At 31.5% G+C, this 19,344-nt stretch overlaps 2 protein-coding genes across 4 annotated transcripts; both read right to left on the bottom strand.

The window, feature by feature from the left end:
• Positions 1-1,359: 1,359 nt before the first annotated feature.
• On the bottom strand, positions 1,360-5,827 carry LOC111291307 (transcription factor EGL1-like). Of its 2 annotated transcripts, XM_022882967.2 has the most exons (8): positions 4,715-5,814; positions 4,062-4,316; positions 3,876-3,972; positions 3,750-3,764; positions 3,338-3,394; positions 2,372-3,232; positions 1,857-2,300; positions 1,360-1,706 (listed from the first exon to the last, which is right to left on the bottom strand). In XM_022882967.2, exons 1-8 carry the CDS (start codon positions 4,837-4,839, stop codon positions 1,635-1,637), a joined length of 1,926 nt encoding a protein of 641 aa, XP_022738702.2. In that variant the 5' UTR covers positions 4,840-5,814; the 3' UTR covers positions 1,360-1,634. The 2 variants fall into 2 exon arrangements, with proteins under 2 accessions (XP_022738702.2, XP_022738701.2); XM_022882966.2 differs by having other exon boundaries at positions 3,750-3,972; positions 4,715-5,827.
• A 9,391-nt stretch (positions 5,828-15,218) lies between these two features.
• On the bottom strand, positions 15,219-18,067 carry LOC111291219 (uncharacterized). Of its 2 annotated transcripts, none has more exons than XM_022882853.2 (5): positions 17,793-18,067; positions 17,241-17,307; positions 16,694-16,742; positions 15,792-15,836; positions 15,219-15,525 (listed from the first exon to the last, which is right to left on the bottom strand). In XM_022882853.2, exons 1-5 carry the CDS (start codon positions 17,979-17,981, stop codon positions 15,459-15,461), a joined length of 417 nt encoding a protein of 138 aa, XP_022738588.1. In that variant the 5' UTR covers positions 17,982-18,067; the 3' UTR covers positions 15,219-15,458. The 2 variants fall into 2 exon arrangements, with proteins under 2 accessions (XP_022738588.1, XP_022738587.1); XM_022882852.2 differs by having other exon boundaries at positions 17,715-18,065.
• Positions 18,068-19,344: the final 1,277 nt, after the last annotated feature.

Below are 19,344 nucleotides of genomic sequence, written 5' to 3'. Positions count from 1 at the left end.
TTCTTTTTAAAGCTTTTGATGAGTTTTAAGTGAAACTCTTTTTCGTTTGCCACTATTATAATTTTTTCGATGAAGATGCTCTTTGCCACCGAAAATTTTTTTCCTTTGTCACTTCCCAGATTTGGTGGGCCAATTCTTCAATCTTGCATTCAAATCAAAGCATCCTAATTTCGCAGCCAAGGGGAATACAGACAGAATATACAGTGAAAATACAAAGAATTATCGTTAGTTTGACAAGATTTATAGTATTACTTTATTAGCAGGAATTAAGTGTGTTATAATGTCGACCTGAAGCTGAATAATTGGAACATTTGTTCCGTCTGAAGACCCAAAAACCAGTCATGATTCAAGTAGTATTAAACAATATGGTAGCTGCTCTAGGGATGATCGTGGTTCCTGTCAGGTTTTATATTATACCAAGGGATGTTTTCCTTCTATCATATACCTGACCCTAAAATTTGTCATGTCTTTGCAAACTTTTTCAGCCTTTTTCTTGTATTGTTCATTTAAAACTCACCTCTTTTTAGACCTTTTTGACTATCCAAATTAGCCCTCTTCTTACTTTGCTTAAAGCTACAATACTTCACTTTCTTGGCCAAAGCGAAGTCACTATTTGATTAGACAAAGTTGCATTTGTTTACCTAACAGCACCACGTTGCTACTTATATTAAACTTTAGCACATGCAAATTGGCAATTTGAAACTGGACTGACATGACATCTTCACGGCTTTAAATATTCAATGAAACTTTGTTTTTTTTTTATTAGGTATAAAAATTTTCAAAGTAAATAAACTATTTAATCAATATATTATATTTAACAATTTAAAATAAATAATTATAAAATTATATATTCGAAATAATCTCATCAAACAGTCACCAATAACTTAAAATTTTTTTGAAAAAAAAAATGAATCTTAACAAATTAATCTAACCATATTGATTAATGAAACTTTATTATACATTATCCAGCAGCCTTTAATTAATACCGCCTTCCAATTTGATAGTTTTTTTCAAGAAATGCAGGCAACAAGAAAGCAGCGAACCTGAATTTGTCCCGTAGCCTTTATTAGTGGCATGAGATTTTTTAATCACAAGTTTTGCAGCTCTTCTTACTGATAAACCTTTTATTATTTTGATTATTTAAGCAAGGTAAATATATCGTGCTTGATAGATGATATGCTTAACGTCCCTTTCCTGTTATAGTTACAAGGAAAAGTTGATTTTCTTCGGCACATAATGGAGGTGAAAGGTTGGTGATGTGAGAAGATTATTTGCTTTTATTTATGTTCCATCTATATCTGCTGTCCTCAAAGCATTAGATGTCTCATTTAACTAGTCAAAATAGCAAGGCTTCTTACGTTGCAAGAAAATTGATTTTTCTGAATGTTATACAAAGGCGAAAGATTGAAGTCACAGGTCAAGCTCTGCTACTCGTATGCACTAGATTTTAAGGAAAATTACAAGGTTCCAAACTAGGTTTATTTCCCTTTATTTTACTAACCTACATGGAGGAAAAACCTTCTTGTTTGTGGCACCAATCATAAACAGAACCTTCCATGGCACAGGGATTATACAAAGGAAGCTGGGAAATCTGTAACAAATAACTCTATGATTGTCGGTCAGAAGACAATGCTTCAACATTTCCAAGCAACTCTTTGCAAAGCTTGCTTGATTGTCCCAACTTTTGCAACAGTTGATCCTTTGTACTGCAATAAGCACAGATAATTTTGTTTGGAGTCAGTTGCTCAAAATGCTCATCAAGAAAAGTTGTACTTAAGCATTCACGAACGTCGAAAATCATTAACAGATTTGGATTCCTAAACATTTTCTTATGAAGCAAAACTAAAGAGTCTTACCTTGGATTTTATAGTCAGGGAGAGAATTCCCTCAGTGGTAGAAGATTGAACTGAGTGGCAATCCAAATTGAGAATGCTAAGTGCATCCATTATCTCGAGCAAAATTCCTTCTCTAAAAGGACACCTAAACTCAATTAGAAAATCCTTGTTGTTCGTACTGACAGTTACATTATCAGTTGAACCATCTTTAGATATAACATAGTCAATCTCCTGCTCTGCTTCATCAATATCACAGGCTTTCCTTTTACTTAGGGATGATTTCTTTCCGTTGGTGATTTTGTTATTGCCATAGTTATCAGATGTTCGCTCTACATGATCCTGAGATTTTCTTTTCATTCTTGCCTCTAACTCTATTAACTCTCTGCAAGATTCCAACTCTTCAACCCTTCTCTCGAGGTCTTGTAGGTATTCTATTGTGACATCTAGTATAGAAACTTTATCAACCTGCATAAAGAAAGCCAGTTGATTAGTAATGGTCATATCATGAATAACTAGGGGAATGGAAATTTAACAACCTTGCTATTTGAAGGGACCAGTGATTTGAGAATCATAAATCGTTCATTTATTTTTTCCCTCCGCCTCCTCTCTGACAGCACATGGTTTCCGCAAATTTCATCAGCCTCTGGTCTCCAAGCTGCATCTCTAACACCATTATCTTCAGGAGATTCAAGCAACCCTTTATCATGCATCTGAGGAACTTCGAACAATATCTTCTTCAATAACTTTTGAGGGGTTTCATCTCTTGCTTTCTGAGACTTCACCAAGACATTTTTCTTCCAGCTGACAAAGCTGGATTCCTGGTTAGCGTTTCGAAAGTGTGGTCCCAAAATCAACTGGTGCGAGCTCTTTAATAGGGCTGAGAGAACTGTTTGGTAGTGCAGATCATCACTTCGAAGATCTAAAGAGGTCAATTTTGTCTTATTGCACTCTTCAACATCTTGCAAACCATTGTCATTATCTTTTTCTCCCTGGCAAAGAGGAACTACATTTCCATGATCCACAAAGGTTTGAGATATGCAGTCACTGGAATTTAAGGAATGGTGGACACAATTGCTGAACTCCTCATCCATGAATTGCCAACTTTGTACTTGAGAAGCTCCACCATTTATCCCTTCAATCATGAATGAATCTTCTGCTGGGTGGTTAGGCTCAAAGCCATCTGAACTGTCATTGGGAGAAGCCATTTCTAGTTGTTCACAGTCTAAAAGTGGACTAAGTTTGGTGTCAAGGATCTGAGGATCTAGAGCTGGACAAGCAAGATCTTTATCATTTCCTGTTCTTGCAGCAACAAGAATGGATTTATTAGAACCAATTGTCTGTGGAGCATCCAAGAACGATGTTTTAATGCGCTGAATGAGGCAGAGGTCTTCCAATACCTACAGAAAGCAATCAATATAACAGCATGACTTAAACTGAAATAAAACAGCACTGAAAGCAATTTTTTCAATGACAATAAACAATAGAAGTATCAGAAAAGTTACCAAATCAGTTACACCAAGCTCAATCACACCTCCAGAAAATGGAAAGCACACTACCGTCTGAAATCAAGACAAGCGTAAGGATTTCACTGAGAAACATTTACAGAGATCTAATAATTCTAGCCCTTCAAGGTTTTCCATGTCTAAACATGAAGTATTTTGATTCTTCATTCACTAAAAGACAATGTCACTTGTAACCTATGTCCATAAGCAGTTAGATTAAGTTGGTGTGAGAAGGAATCACTGAATACTTCAGAGTTGCTGTGTCACCAAGTTGCGGTAAAATTATCAAACCAGTTCAAACAAAATTTGTCTGATTCATTAACACAATCTTAAAGCCTCTGTTCACATATGACCTCTTTTCCATATTGAAAAATGAAAATAAATTATGGTGATGGAGAAACTGGGTCAATACCTGAATAGATGCACTCTGAGAAAGCCGGTTCCCAAAATTTCCAGCCATGAAAACATAAACCAAACTGTCATTTCCGAGCGTATTAACTAATATTGGTTTAGCCAGAATTAAAGCACAGGCACCTACCTTTGCCAGCAGCGAACGACTGAACACTTTGCTCTCTGCATGATGAGCATTGAAAAGCCAAATAGATTGACCACTTGACAATGTTCTTCCCGGCAATCTAGCAACAATTTAGAGGAATAATTTACAATCTGAAACATTGATGGTTTCAGTTTAAAACTGAGAACAAAAACTACGAAGAAAGATTACCCTTGGCCAATGTTGAATACAAACGACATACAAACTAAGTAATACCACTCAGTATCTGTGAGATCTTCAGGAGATAATGCTGCTGAAGGTCTTCTAGCCTGAGGACTGCTGTCACCAGCCGAGAGGGACTCATAAAGTTCTCTCAGTTGCTCACTTCTCTGCAAACCCAGTTGGTCAGCGTTGAGCTCTACAGCTTGAACTGTTTTCCTTGTCTTTATATCTCCATTGTAATAACCATCAGCCCACTCCAAGACCCTTCTCATTGATAGCGAACGAGAATAGGCATAAGAATGCATTAGCAAAATACCAGATTGATAATAGTAATTAGAATAGTAATTAGATGGGGTCGACTTTACAGAATGTTAAAGAAATATTAACATTTGTCACAGGGAAAAGCATAAAAGAATATTAAGAGAAGAATCTCAATCTTTTAAAGGTGATTTAGCACCTTAAAGAGTTTGACTCTGCATTTTTAACACTATGGCAAAATCCAATGATGGCGAATACTTGAACTCTAGAGAAAAATTAGTAAGAGACGAAAATATTAAGCAGAAAAGTTTCAGAAGCAAACCCAGTGTTTTTAAAATGCATAGCTGAAGTTGCTCGTAAGAAAAAAAAAAAAAAAGATGGGGCAAATATGGAACATTTTGTACCCTGGCCGCCTAGCTGAAATGGACCAGAAAATTGCATAACCCCACTGGATGTCTCTCACAGCAAGAGCAAGCTGTTTCTTCAGGTTCTTTGGCACACTCTCTTGATTTTGAACCCCAGTAGCCATTTGAAAGATATCTATATTTATATATTCACCACCAAGTAGATCAGATGCAAAATCAATTCTTACTCTAGTTTCTGACTCTTCATTCACCGACACCAGCTCCAATAAACTTCTAGAAATATCTTTGGTTGTGGAATATTCCAACCAAAGTATCAACAAAAATATGTGCTAGAGCTCAAGTTCATGATTCTTTTACCCCAAAACAGCAAAACTAGATGGGTTTGTCTCACTACTGCTGCTGTTTCCTTTACCAGAAACAACCCAGAGCTCAAAACCAACATAATTTTGTCAATGAAAAGAAAAAAGCTAAAAACTTCAGTAGCAAAGACCAAAAGGATGGTGTTTTGAGGTACCTATGAAGTCCGAAAACCAGGGGAAAATGGGTATAGAAAGAAGCTTGCAATGATCATTAACAGATACTCAACTTTAGTCTAGTTGCAATCAATTTCCTGTTTGCGTACGGAATTAAAAAAAAAAAAACTCACTTTGATGGATAAGAAAAGGAGGAAAACAAAAGAAGAAAAGAAGAAAAAATTAAAATATTTATGTATTAATGTAATATCTTACGCCATTATCAAGAAAAGGAAACTAGTTTTAATGAATATTGAACATGAAAATTCAAGCAAGTACACAATAATGGCACGCACACACAAGCACAGTTATTTCATTACTTTCTTTGTTTTGATGATCTTAAAAAACAGAGAAAACTGAAATGAAAAGAGAAAAGAGTGCTATAAAGATCTGGGCTTCCAGTTTTCTCTCTGACCCAGAACAAAGAAAAACACTTTGGTCCTACAACCAGAGCCAACAAGGAAAGACACCACTTTTTCCCTTTTTCCTTTTTTTAAATTGATTTCAAGTGGAAATATTAATTATGTTGAAATAAAAATGAAAAACCCAGTTCAGAACTAATGATAACTAAAGCTTTAATGGGAAATAAATTCAGACAGATATACGAAGAAACAAAAGTAAAACAACTTTCTTTTTAAAGAACTTCAAAGCAAACAGGAAAAAATACTCGATTCTTAAAATAAGTGTGGTTGTGTGGGGGACTTCTTGCTAGTTTGCTGATTCATAATCTATCTATTTTATTTTTTGAACAAAACCCAAAAAAAAAAAATGAAGAAAATAGCATCAGAAAGATTCTTTTTCTTTGAAATTGGCTTTGCTTTGCTTTGAACCCAAAGTACATGGCATAGAGGTAAAAAGAAATGGAGAGAGAAGAGAAGAGAAGGCTGTGGCAAAGAAACAGTGGTCAGCTTAAACAATTTTAAGCAGTTGTCCTAGCCAATTTCATGGGTGGGATTCGGTGAGGAATAATAAAGAAAAGAACAAGAATAATTATTATGAAATGTATCCTTCTCTCCTTCTATATCAATTCTTTTAGACAATTTCTCAATGGTTCCAATTTTTTTAATTAGAATTAACATGGACTTATTACAAGCTTTGTTGTGGATTAATTTTTTTAGAAAAATATTAACAAGTTTAAATATATATAATTAATGTAATTTTTAATTTAGTGAAAATAATATATTAAATATAAAAACCATTTTTAAATAATAATTTAATTATATTTAATTAATGTCTATAAACATTTATTACGTGGACCCTTAAAACTAGTTATTGGGAGGGAAAATTAAGAACATTAATTTTCATTCTGGCTCAAATTATGAGTCGAGATCTTTGTCTACGTGCAAGAAGCAAAATGTGACGACTTAGGAGTGGCAGAAGAAAGATTTAAGGTGCCATTTGCTCTAAAATACTGCTAGAGTAACTGGCTGTTTTGAAGTTAAGAGGTCATTACCCCGATAAAAATGTTATCATTTGATTAGATTTAATTTAATTTTTTTATAATGTATATTATTATAAATTTTTTAAATCGATTTGATTTGAATTAAATTTTATAAATTCAATTCGATTCATCGATTTTTAAAATTTTATTTTTTATATTATTTTTAAATAATTTTATATATAAAATAATTATTTAAATTTTATAAAAAATTAAAATATATATAAAATCTAATAAAAATATGCAATTTAGTTCAATTTAATTTTTTTTATTTTTTACAATTAAATTTTAAATTTAATTTAATATATATTTAATTTTTAAATTAAATTTAAATTAAAAACAACAAAATCAATACAAATTAAATTAAATACTAAAATTTCAAATCAATTTTTTATTTTTTTTATTTTTTTCTCTCCTAGTTTTGAGCAAGTGCTGGAAATGTTAGTCGGCCTTAGCCGATAAGAAGAGACGAAGGCGAGCCACATGCCGCTTTAGTCAAACGTCATCGTAGACTGTACAAAATTAATTGATTGCACACGGCAATGAACCTTAATTTTTGTTTTTTTTTTTTTTTCAATGTGAAACAAAATGTTAAGTTTTTCCCATTTATTAGCATTAAACATCAAGTTTTGTTAAAGTCAGTGCACATTGAAAACTTGGAATATCGTAAGGGGTACAAGTTAAGCATGTGAAAAATGGGGACGAAAAACCAATGAGAAGAAGAATTTATGGAGGAAAGGGGTATCTTCTTCTCTCTTGTTTCACACTGTCAAATTCATAAGTATATTAGGGTTTCATTTGAGAGCTCAGTGAAATTGCTTTCACCCATCGAAAAGTATATTTTAAGATTATATTATTCTTAACACTATAAAATATCACTATCAAAAGGCTATAAAAATAATCTGAGTCCACATAGTATCAAATTGGAGCTTTGCAATTAGTAGAAGCATGGCTCGAAAGATGCCTTGTTGTAGCTCAACCTCCTGCAAAACAACCCACAAATGGGATTTTGGGCAGATCCTTTGGCAAAGAATATGTCTTCCATCGTCACCATCCTGGTCTAATAATAAATATTCTTATTGGAATATTTTCCAGGGTTTGATCAATCTGTCAGGAAATAGACATACTTGAAAAAGAAAGATTCCTAATTTTGCTATATCATTTTCAGGTTTGTTTCTATGATTGTTTTCTTTTAACGAGTTTTTTTTTTTTTTTTTCAAGGCTATTCTCTGCTCTTTTTCATGTGTTTTGCTTTTTTTTTTTTTTTTGCATCTGATCGGTAATACAAATACTCATGTTTTATTTATTTACTTGCCCAATGCGATCAAATACCTTTGAAACATATTATGACATATTCATGGACAGTAAATTTTTAAATTTTATTATCAAAATTGGTAGAATAACACATATAGTATGTATAATAAAAAAAAAAAAAATTAAAAACCAACATTCACGGGCTCGAGGTAAACCTCAAATTAAAACATTATGACCAATCTTATCTAATTTTACTAACAAATTTAGTACAATAACTATTGTCTGTTATTTAGTTATTCTATCAAGTCTGTAGAGTTGGTGTTATGTCTCTTTCATTTGATGTCTGTAATCTCAATTCTTGTAAGACGGCTACTTTTCATTAAGGATGTCTGTTATTTTTATTGGTCACGAATTTAATTTGATTATATATACATTATTTGAATTAATTTGATTTAATGATTTATATATTTTTTATATTTAAATTCGATTCGATATTACATAAAAATATATTACATTTGATTCAACTTAAAATTAATAAAATATTTATTTTTAATATAAATATATATAAATATAAAATTAATTAATTACAAAATAAATATATATATATATATTGAATCAGATAAGATCGAATTTATCTAAAATTTAATTTCGGTCAAATCTCAATTTTTTTTATTATTATCCAATTCAATACAACTTAATATCCAATTTTAAAAAAAAATCAACCTTAAAAAATTAAATCAAATCATAATTTATAGAATATGAATTAAACATTTTTCTATGTAACGATAGCCCACGATCAATCCCCCAGAAATTGATTTCCCCCTGCAAGTGAGGTCCATTATTTAGGACCCGATGGCTCTTTGAAATCTTAAGAGATGCATGTAAATTTAATGATAAAAATCTCTTTGGTAGATCAAGAGGAAAACTTTTGAGCAAAATTTAAAAACAATTGCCCGAATGGTTATGGTATTGGATTGAACTACATGGATCAGTACATAATAGTATAAAGTTTAAAGCTTCTTTTATATAAAAAAAATCATAATATAAAATTAACAAAAAAATTATAAATACTAAAATTTAAATTAATTAAATTTTACTTTTTAAAATTAATTATGTAAATCAAATAATTAAATTTCGAATTCAAATTTATTTTACGTGCATGTAAGCTAATAATTTTGGAGCGGATAAAGTAAAGTCCACAACTTATAAATTGTAACAAGTGAATTATATAACAAGATAAATTAAAAACTAATTCAATTAGGTAGGAAAACATATATGGTACTTATAAACTTTATTTTCTTTAATATCTCAACTGGGGAAAGTTGCGACATGAGATATGAACAATCCGCAGCCATAAAAAGGTCCAAATCCAACATTTATTTAATTTTGGACTAGAAATGAAAAACAGAACCGACACCCTCTCTACGAGGGCAAACCTAATTTGAACATATATAGAACATACATATATATATATATATATATTTTTTTTTTTTCTCGAACTGGTGGCTTCTAATTGTGTATTATTCCATCAGAGAAACCCCTACTGATGTAGAGGTATTGAAGTTTTTATTAGGAAAATTGAAGTAAAGTTTCCTCTTAAAGTCTCAGCGGGGGCTGGTTTGAGAATGTGTAGCCCAATGCCAATGTCAATGATATGATATCATTGATAGAGATAGATAATCAAATGATACAAGCTAGCACTGTAGATTTGCACAATTTTCATGTCAAAATTTTTTTTCACCAGCATAATGCAAAATTTCAAAGATGCAAAAGAATTGCAATCAAAAGGAAGCTTTAACAAATTTCAAAAAATAAAATTATTCCACCCTATCTTTAGGATTTTTGTTTTTTGGGGGAGGGGATTGAATGTTTGACAAAATTACCACCTTAAATTGAATTGTCAAACCAGGGATGCAAAAGTAGGAATAATAATCATTCATTTGAGATTGAAAAGTTCAAATGCAATAGTACTGTTGAAATCATGTACAATATTGCATGAATTCTTGTCTTGATTAACTACATCCCAAAAAGGACGGTCGTTTTCAAATTAATGAACCTGCAAACAAACAACCAATACATTTAATTTGAGAGAACTGTTGATTTGAAAATAAAAATTAAAAAAAAAAAAGGAAATCAATTTCTTTAATTTTTCCTCATATTTTCTTATTGAGTATCACATTTCGAGTATTAAATATCAAAATGTCAACTTCTAAAAAAAAGTACTCCTTAAGTTAGGAATTGTGACTTTGAATTTTCAAAAGAATTGATCATTGAATTATATGATGAAAATATGAACGATAGAGCACCACGCTCAATGCCTAGAAATATAGATAGCGGAGAGTACAGATATGTAGGCCACTCTTATGTCAATCACAGGCAGCTGTCAACTTTTTTTTTAAATAAATAAATAAAGAACCAAACTTTGCTGTTTGAAGTATAGAAGAAAAGATGAAAAAAAAAAGATTTTTCTTTCAATTTCAAATTCACATATATACCATTAAAAATTATGTTGATTTTGTCAAAAAGGTATAGAGTCAGGACTCACGAGAGAATTTTGGGGTAGACAGGGGTATGCTCCCTAAAATAAATTTGAAAATACTATAATTTAGTGTTTCAGAATTTTAATATGAAATTTGAACCCTTTTTTTTTTTTTTTTTTAGCAAATCTTTTTAATTACATCAGTCATTTGCTTGAATTTTAGACCCATTTAAAAAAAAAATAGATTACTTTATCAGTTGAATAGATAGTAAGAAATTCTAAACCTTGCAACAACTATGGAAACAAACAAAAGCAGCTTTCGTGAAGGAACATTATCCTCAGTATTATTATTATTATTATAATCCTCTTGATAATGAAACACCCTCCACTATGTCAACCTTGGTGGTTCACTTTCATGGCAATTATTACGATTTTAGATATAAAATCATGCGTGAATTTATGTAATTTAATTATATATTAACAATTTCACAAAAAATTATAACTCAAAACACACAAAAATAAAAAATGAATTTTTAAAGGGAAAAAACAGAAAAAAAATACTGAAATCATGATTTTTTTTTCTTTTTTTTTTTTTTTTCTCTATAACAAAGGAAAGTGGGGTATGCTATATGAAACTGTATTATACTTAAATCAAAGTAGCATGTCTTCTTCATCACTTGGCTGTCTGTCTATCTTGGTTTGTTCCCTTCGTGGGGCAAAAATCTTGGTACTGCTGCCATTCTTCCACATGAAATGACAGTATGATTATAGTTTCAATGAAGAATGGCCGGAGCAAAATTCTTAAAAATAATTACACGAATAAAATAAGTATAATTTATTTATGTAAAAATGTCTTTTTATTCATATTAATTAATAAATAAACAATTAAGAAAATGTCAAATCTTAGTAAAAGAAAAGACCAAGAATTTTATTCGTAAAAAGAGAAGGAATCCAAAGTAGGCACTTAATTTTGTCGCAACGGACATAAAGAAAAACAGCCAAATTAAATATAATTATTGATGGAGGGGTTAATAATATTGACAAAGATTAATTTGTACCACATAGATTATTACTATATTAATCTGCAGCATGTGATCTTTCCACTCACGTGCTGCTCCTTTGCCTTTTGTTGTGAACGAAAATTCATTTGCTAAAAGTTAGAGAAAATCAATTCAACGTCGAGGGGATCGATGCCAGGAGAGATCAAAATTCAATTTCATTGTCACAGTTTTTTTTTTTTATTATTTGTTTATGTAATGTAATTGATCCCACTCCCACACGAAACTTGTTTTTCTCCGAAGTACATTAAGATTTCTTGGTTGGATCTAATCATAAATAATACACATGAAAACAGCACGTTTCCTTTGGCCAAAAATTTCAACCCTAGCATAAGGAATTTGCTTTATTCTTCAAACCCCAATAAAACGTTTCTATTGGAGTTGAAGTTAGATTTTCACATGCACTTACAATGAATTAACCTAATATAAGACTAGTGTTTTGTCAAAATTAATTATCTCACATTCAATAAATATTTAATTTTTTATAATTTTATATTTAAATTAAATCTTTTCATTTACTATTAATTGATTTTAAGTGAAATACTTTATATGATATTAGAATTAAAATTTTTTTTATTACTCATCTCACCCTATGAAGATTTATTAAAGTAAAATTTTTAATAAATATTTAATTTTTTTATAAATTTTATATACAAGTTGAACTTATTCATTTATTATTAATTAATTTTAAATTAAATATGCATCATGTTTAATATAAATATATCAATCCACTGCTATTATAATATAGTACAGGGATTTTTTTTTTAGTTAATGTCACAGTACAACATCTTGTAATGTGAGGTTGGAAATAGACCACACCAAACCAAAGTTATTGGTTACCTACTAGTCAAACTCAAGCCGCTCTTGATTGCCTCTTGGACTTTGGAATTAGAAGGAGTACCAGTTTGCAGATTTTGGAGAGTGGATTCATTTTAAAAGTTCAGTATTTTATTAACAATCGCATTTGATAATTAATTTCTTTCATTGCTTTCTAATCCAGATTTTTTTAATTATGCGACATGAGAAAATAATTCATGGTTAATCATTCTCTATAAACAAAAGGCTTTGAATTTTGTCAGTGATACTGTAAGAAACAAACTGCGTGCCTATGTGGTCCAACTATTTCTTGCACATTTGAAGCCAGAGAGCCAATGACGAACCAGATCCATTTTTGGATTCCGGAATCAATGCTGAACTCAATCTGACCACTTATTTTTATTTCCCTACAACCTGTCTTGTATTTAATGTTCCTATGTTTTTGAAAGAAAAATGAGTTTCATAATTGTACTACTATGTGATCAACTAGAGTCTATGGCTGAATTAGTTTAATTTCAAAGATCTCATTTTCCTCAAAAAGCCGAAGTACTGATCCCCCGTCTCCCTCTGTTCGTTTTTTATTGTCATTGGCATGGGATTTGAAACTTGGATCACCCAAGTTATGGACCACAATCCATCAAACACATTAAAGAAAATGCTATGGCTCATTGGCCTAAGTTGTTATAATTCGGGTAGGATCAACCAAGTTTGGAACGACAATGGTAGTGGATTACTTTGTCCAGACCAGATTACTGTAATCATAGTTCAGAACTTCAAGTTCATTTAGGATTTGTCCTTGATAAATCCTGGACAAACTGAAGAAACAAACAAAAATTACACATGGATTTAGATATAATCAAGCATTTTTTAACCATTTTCTGAATCTAGTACCTGTCTATTGCTCGCATTTATTTTCCTTATTTTTTTTCCTGCTTTTCCTTCCCCTGACTACTACTTGTCATAACGAGTTGGTACGTAACCTGACAATCCTGTTGAAGTTGAAGTAGTCGATGTCATTTTCAGTTCCTCCAATATGAATGGATCAACGTGGAAGTATAGATAAATTTGTGGGCCGTGTTTCTTATCATTTTGTCACTACGCTTTTGATTTTTCCATACTACACTTACGAAGATTATATGGTACCTAATCTGCCCAATAATTAATCTAATTTTTAAGCCTGATAATCTTTTTTTCCCTTTTCACTAAAATGATTTAAATCAGGCTTAAAAATTAGATTAATTATTTAGGTACTAGCTTTATGATAGTCCTGACAAAGTGCATAACCAGGGTAGATTGTGGCACATGCAACGGTCATCCAATGCAAATTGGCTTCTTAATTATGCAGTTTTAAACACGAAAACATTGGTATAATATTTTGTTTAATTCCAATAACTTGTGTCATCGTGTGATGATGAGCAGAGTGCGTACCGCTTTGCTGATAAAGAAATTACAGGTCAAAATGCCACTTGCCATAAGATTAATTGGCCACTGCACCAAATTCTTTGTAGTTTTATTTCTTTTTATCCCATCGTTTTTATGTAAAATGAATTGATTCTACATTGACATTGTGAGCATCTCCCCGAGATTTCTGATACCCTACGCTACCCAAAACATAACGTATAAAGCCCACCATTTCAAACAAGAGACAAGTATTTGTTGCTTGCGTGTAATTACAATGGCTAAATTATCGGTACATTAATCAAACCAATTGTTAGAATATAAATATAGCCGTTGACCATTTTCTATCAGTTTAAGCTTTTAAAATGATCAGTTACCTAATTTTAATGTGATATTTAAGTTTTCGAAATCATGAAAACTATTTATTTAATATTTTTGATCTAATGCCTTATTGTTCATCAGATTGTGCGTAATTATTGCTCTGATCCTTCTTCAGCTTGCATATTTTTTATACACTTTGATCCATGTGTAAGTCTATTAATCAATCATCTAACTTACATATAAAGGGCGTGTTAAAACTTAAATATAACTATTCATATTTTTCTATCGGCTTAAGCTTTTGAAACAATCATTCACTCACCTTTAACACCAATGAACATAAAAGAGAAAGCAAGTTTTGTTTTTGACATATAGATTGAGTGAGATGCATTAATCGACTGCCCTCCCTCCCCTTTTTGCAGAGAGGGTGGCTATAAGTCAAAGGTTCATGATAAACAATATTGCATGCGTTTGTCATATGGAGCAAATTACTGAATGATTATAGCTTTTTTTTGTAAGTTGTATTTTTGTTTTCCCGGTCACAATGGGGATAAAAAAATTCGTACCAGAAAAAATATTTTTTTGGAGGTAAATATCTATTATCATAAAGGATTGTTGTCTGAGACATTTGCAGGTTGATTTTAGTTGAATGGGACTCCTCGAACCTCGATGGAGCCATTAATCATTCCACCATTTCCTTTTCTTTTCTTTGCTTCTGCTCCTCACAAAATTGGAAAAAAGGGTAAGCATTATGGGAGGCAGGATAATGTCAAACCAGCTGAGCCATGAGATTTTTTCTTCCTTTCTATTATAAGACTGGGGTAAGGTTCAGTCTTTTTCTTTTAAATGCAGAGTTTAACATGAATTCTTGTTTTTTTATTGTATCCTAGTAATCTTTGAAAAATTATTTATGTTAAGGATTTATTTAGATATAAATTAAAATTTTAAAATTTATTTGTACATATTAAAAATTAGAAATTTATTTAAATGTAAATCAAAGATTAAGCATCAAAGACATGCAGGCTATTTTTTTTGTTTTTCACAAGTCCTAAACCCAGCAGGCCCAAGGCATTGACAGACGCAAAACTAGAAAAGGCAGTCCACTGTATCAAGGTGAACCAGGTTACACTAAACAATCCAGGGGAGCCAGCGAGCCGGTCAGACTGCCCCCCCACCCCCACCCCTTTTTTTTTTTGATTCAACAGACAGCCCATTTTTGTTACCTGACCACAAGGATTATGTCCATTAAACCTGTTATCCAGAGCTCTAGTGCAGAAAATTTCCTCAAATTGATATCATCACTCTCCAGCCAGAAAAATGAAAATTTTCTGGACTAGTTTGTGCTTTACTTCTGACAAGCAAATATACCGCTACAATTGAGTTTTTTCAGTTTGAAACAGAATTTTACTAAGATTAAGCACTCCAATATTTCAGAGAAAAAAACAGGTCTATACAGACGCATAGTACGAAAACCATTGATTTCTTAAGTTAAGCACTTCATCCTCATGAGTCATGGAAGTCGTACGAGCTTGTTTACAGCCGTGTCTAGGGCATCTACATTCCTTCTCAGAATTTTTCTTCACAACAATTAAGGAGCCAAAGAAATGCCAAGGATGAAAAGGTCAAATCAATAAATTTCATGGTAGCCCAAGTTCAATGTTGGTTTACCAAATGCAAGGGTTTCACTGCACACCATTAGTGAACTTAGGCATCTGCTGCCCCCACATTAATGGGAGCGAAAGATGTGATTGGCTATTAGGTCCACCATAAACAGCTTCAAGGAGCAGACTACAAGCCCTAACAATGAAAACCTAAAACATACCGTTACAACTGAAAAGGATACAGCTGTGTAGCTAGACTGTCAATGCCCCTCATTTCCTCATTTAATCTGCAATTGGGCAAAAAACTGCATTACAAAAGGCAAAACCTAGGATATGAAAAAGAATGATCTTACTACACTTATTTAGCGACACACAGATCCCACAGCCAAACCTAGGAAGAGAATGATAACTTACAACACATATAGTTTCCACTGCAGTTAAGACATTTATGACCAATGTTTTACTAGATATCATAAATCTGCACAACTGGAAACTTCTATAAACAAACAGAAGATTGAAAATAGTAACATGTTGCATTGACCAATAAATGGAAATACATAATTGTCAAAGAACCAATAGCATTGTTTAGGTTCAAGTAACAATTCCAATTATATTACTGATAGGTTTTATTCGTAAATGACTTTCCCACAAGAAGTAACTTATGTGATAAGCAAAAACATTGATCATCTATTTCTTATTGAAAATAGTAAAAATGCCTACTACAAGACCTGTAAATCTCCTTTCTCCTACCACCAGCTACAGCAATCTCAGAAAATAAACTAGCATTGATGGTTTTCTTAATAAATTATTTAGTTTAATGCATAAACACTAATTGGATTATATGATAGATTGATCACTTCAATATAACATCAAACAGAGTGCATAAACTAAAGAGAACACCAGAAACAAAATGAATTTATATTTGCTTCTAGTTCCATCTAATTTCAGTAGTTTCTTGAGCTCAATGCAACATCATCTAAACAACTAATTGTTTGTATCACCATAGATAAAAGACGAGAGAAATATTATTAAATACATCAAGAGATTCTACTTCAGTTAGTTACATCATATGTCCCCCCCTCCCCCTGTTTTTCCTCTTCTATTCTTTCCTTTTTGCCTGAAAAAAAAGGGTCATGGATGCTACCTGAGACATGAATTTATATACCGATTTCCCTTTGTTGCCGCATCAAGTGCTGCAAATCCAAATGACAATAATAAGTTCACATTTTCTATCAGAATCAGACAATCTAAACAACATAATGCAATACTTCTGTTGGGGAACTGAGCCACAACAATAGCTCCATCAGACTCCAGATGACCAATATGTTCTAATTAAGTGACAGAGAGAGAATTCCGCACTTTACTTCAACTGTATAATAGCGCAAATGCACATTATCCAAGTAATTAGCATCAATTTCAAAACTACACAAAGTGAAGACTAGTAAACTTAATTTAGGATAAGAAAACAAAAAGCTCTAGGGTTGACCAGTTGCTATAATTCTGGCGCTATGTTAATGATTTAGAAAATAGAAAAAGTACCCATAATTACCTGGGTTTAAGACAAAACCCAAGGTTGTTATTATATTTTATAACAATGAGCGAATTAGTAAGCATAATACTAGAGCACAAGTTTGCCCCTAATCAAACTGATAATTGGAGGAAGGAAGCATTATGTTTAACATTTCATTTACCAGATTCTTGAAGGCGCCCCGCAGCATCACCAAAGCAACGCATATGATCAACTGAGCCGCTAGTAACCTACAGTTGAAGTACTTTGCACGTCACGTACTTATTAAAAACCTAATTTTCACATGTCAATGAATCACTGAATTCACATTATAGAAATTAGGAAAAGTAACATCAACAATGCTCCAATTCATTGCTAATACTCATATAAAGGAAGCTATACCATCACGTTGGAATTTGGATACACTGTAATGCATAATTTGGAAATTCAAAACCCTAAAATTGAAAAAGAAAAGAAATACCACCGTAATTGCTCAAAATCATAACTGCCTAAAATTTCCAGAATTTTAGCAACAACAAAGCATAATCTTTACGAAAATTGAATCAATTCGCATAAATTGACTACAATTTTCTCGAGAACCGTACAGAAAGTGCCTTAAATTAAAAAAAAAAAAAACTAAATAAAGGGGAAATCAGACCTCAGAAAGAGCCAAACGAAGCGAAGTAAAGAGAGAAGAGAAGCTGTCGGCGATAGCCAGAGAGTCTCTCTCAACTACCTCTATTGCTTTCAAGATGTCGCTTTTGTTCAACGGCAGTTTCGATTCGCTACCGTCGAGTCCACAGTCTTCCGTTTCAGTTTCTGGACACGTGGACGTTTGATCCATATCCCGTTCCCTGATCGTAACTTCCTGTTCCGTTGATTCATCTCTCTGATCTCCTGCTGCAGCTGACGGTGATTCTTCCATTTTTTCTCGTGAATTCTTTATTTTCTCAACTGTGCCTTTAGAAGAGTTTTCGCTTTTTCGGATTCTCTGTCTTCTATGCAGTATTGGAGTTTAAAATTTATCATTTTACTTTTTAATTTTTTTTTTTTTTTTTTTTACAAATTTACCAATCCACATTGATTTTTATGCAATTCTAATTTTTGACCGTTAAAAATGAATGTCAAAGGTTAAGGTTGATCCATTGCAATTGTTAAAAAAAATATTGATGAATGGATTAAGTTAAACAAAAAAAATATTGACATATCAAAAAGAAATGAAAAATGAATTTTTTTTTTATATTTTTCTTGTAATTTTTTTACAATTATAAATTTTAACATTAAAATATAAAATATATAATAAAAAAATTAATGGCATTGTTGATTTTTTAAAAATAGAATCTAATTATTTTTTATTTAATTATTGATATTATTCTTGAAATTTGAAACAAAGACTTTTTTACCTTTTCACATAATAAAAAATAAAAAATAATTAAAATATTTTTAATTCAGATGAAATATTTTATTTTTTATTCATCAGTAATTAAAAATATAATAGAGTGATAAAATTATTAAAAAAAATAAATATGAAACTCAAAATTTTTATTTTGTTTAGCTTAAATTGTGGCTCATTAAGGTATGGTCGTCTGGGCTATTGTTTTGATATTTTTTCACTCCATAAAAAGGTATAAATTATAGTACAATTAAATGCAAAATCCATCTACTACTAAAAATCAGAAACTGTTTTAAAGCAAAAGTTCATAACCCAGAAAATCAATTATCAAGGATAAATCTTTTAAAGTATAAAAAAAATTACATCAACGTGTTTCCCATACAAAAATATATATAAAATACAAATATTTAAAAAACTTATATAAAAGAGGGTCAAAGCCCACATATTAGAAAATGACGTAAGTTGAGAGTTGAGACTAGATCAGCCCAACCTCGTAGGAAATCTAATCATCTTGGCCGAACCTCATCCACGTGTTCTTTTTTTAATCTTTATCTGATATTAACCGTGAATTCAAAATTTTTTTTAATATTTTTTTCGTAAAATTTTACACATTCACCGTGTATCAGACAAACTTGCTGAGAAAGCACAGCAAAACCAGTTCTGAGTAGAAGTAGTATACATTAATCCCAAAGGAATAAGGTAAAACCATCCTTCTTACGGTATATATATAAATTAAGCTTTCTATCCCTCCTTCGAGATTCACAAAATCGCAGACTTTCAATTCGGTGTTCTCTTCCGTTTTCCATTATTCACAGTTTTCTTGATTTTTTTTTTTTTTAAGATGGATTATGGTGCATGCCGTGATCAACTTGATGCAAGACTGATGAGGTACGAG

Source organism: Durio zibethinus, chromosome 11, assembly GCF_047325235.1.
Source record: "Durio zibethinus cultivar Kanyao isolate XHJ-2024 chromosome 11, ASM4732523v1, whole genome shotgun sequence".
Taxonomy (NCBI): Eukaryota; Viridiplantae; Streptophyta; class Magnoliopsida; order Malvales; family Malvaceae; genus Durio; species Durio zibethinus.
This window is presented reverse-complemented; position numbering and strand designations above follow the sequence as displayed.

Coding starts and splice junctions, on each gene's coding strand:
- LOC111291219 (XM_022882852.2), bottom strand. CDS start 17,981: ATGGAAGAATCACCGTCAGCTGCAGCAGGAGATCAGAGAGATGAATCA. Junction 15,837..16,693: donor TATATAAATTCATGTCTCAG/GTAGCATCCATG, acceptor GCCCAATTGCAG/ATTAAATGAGGAAATGAGGG. Junction 15,526..15,791: donor GACAGTCTAGCTACACAGCT/GTATCCTTTTCA, acceptor ATTGTTGTGAAG/AAAAATTCTGAGAAGGAATG.
- LOC111291307 (XM_022882966.2), bottom strand. CDS start 4,839: ATGGCTACTGGGGTTCAAAATCAAGAGAGTGTGCCAAAGAACCTGAAG. Junction 3,973..4,061: donor GTATTCAACATTGGCCAAGG/GTAATCTTTCTT, acceptor AATTGTTGCTAG/ATTGCCGGGAAGAACATTGT. Junction 3,233..3,337: donor AGCTTGGTGTAACTGATTTG/GTAACTTTTCTG, acceptor TGCTTTCTGTAG/GTATTGGAAGACCTCTGCCT.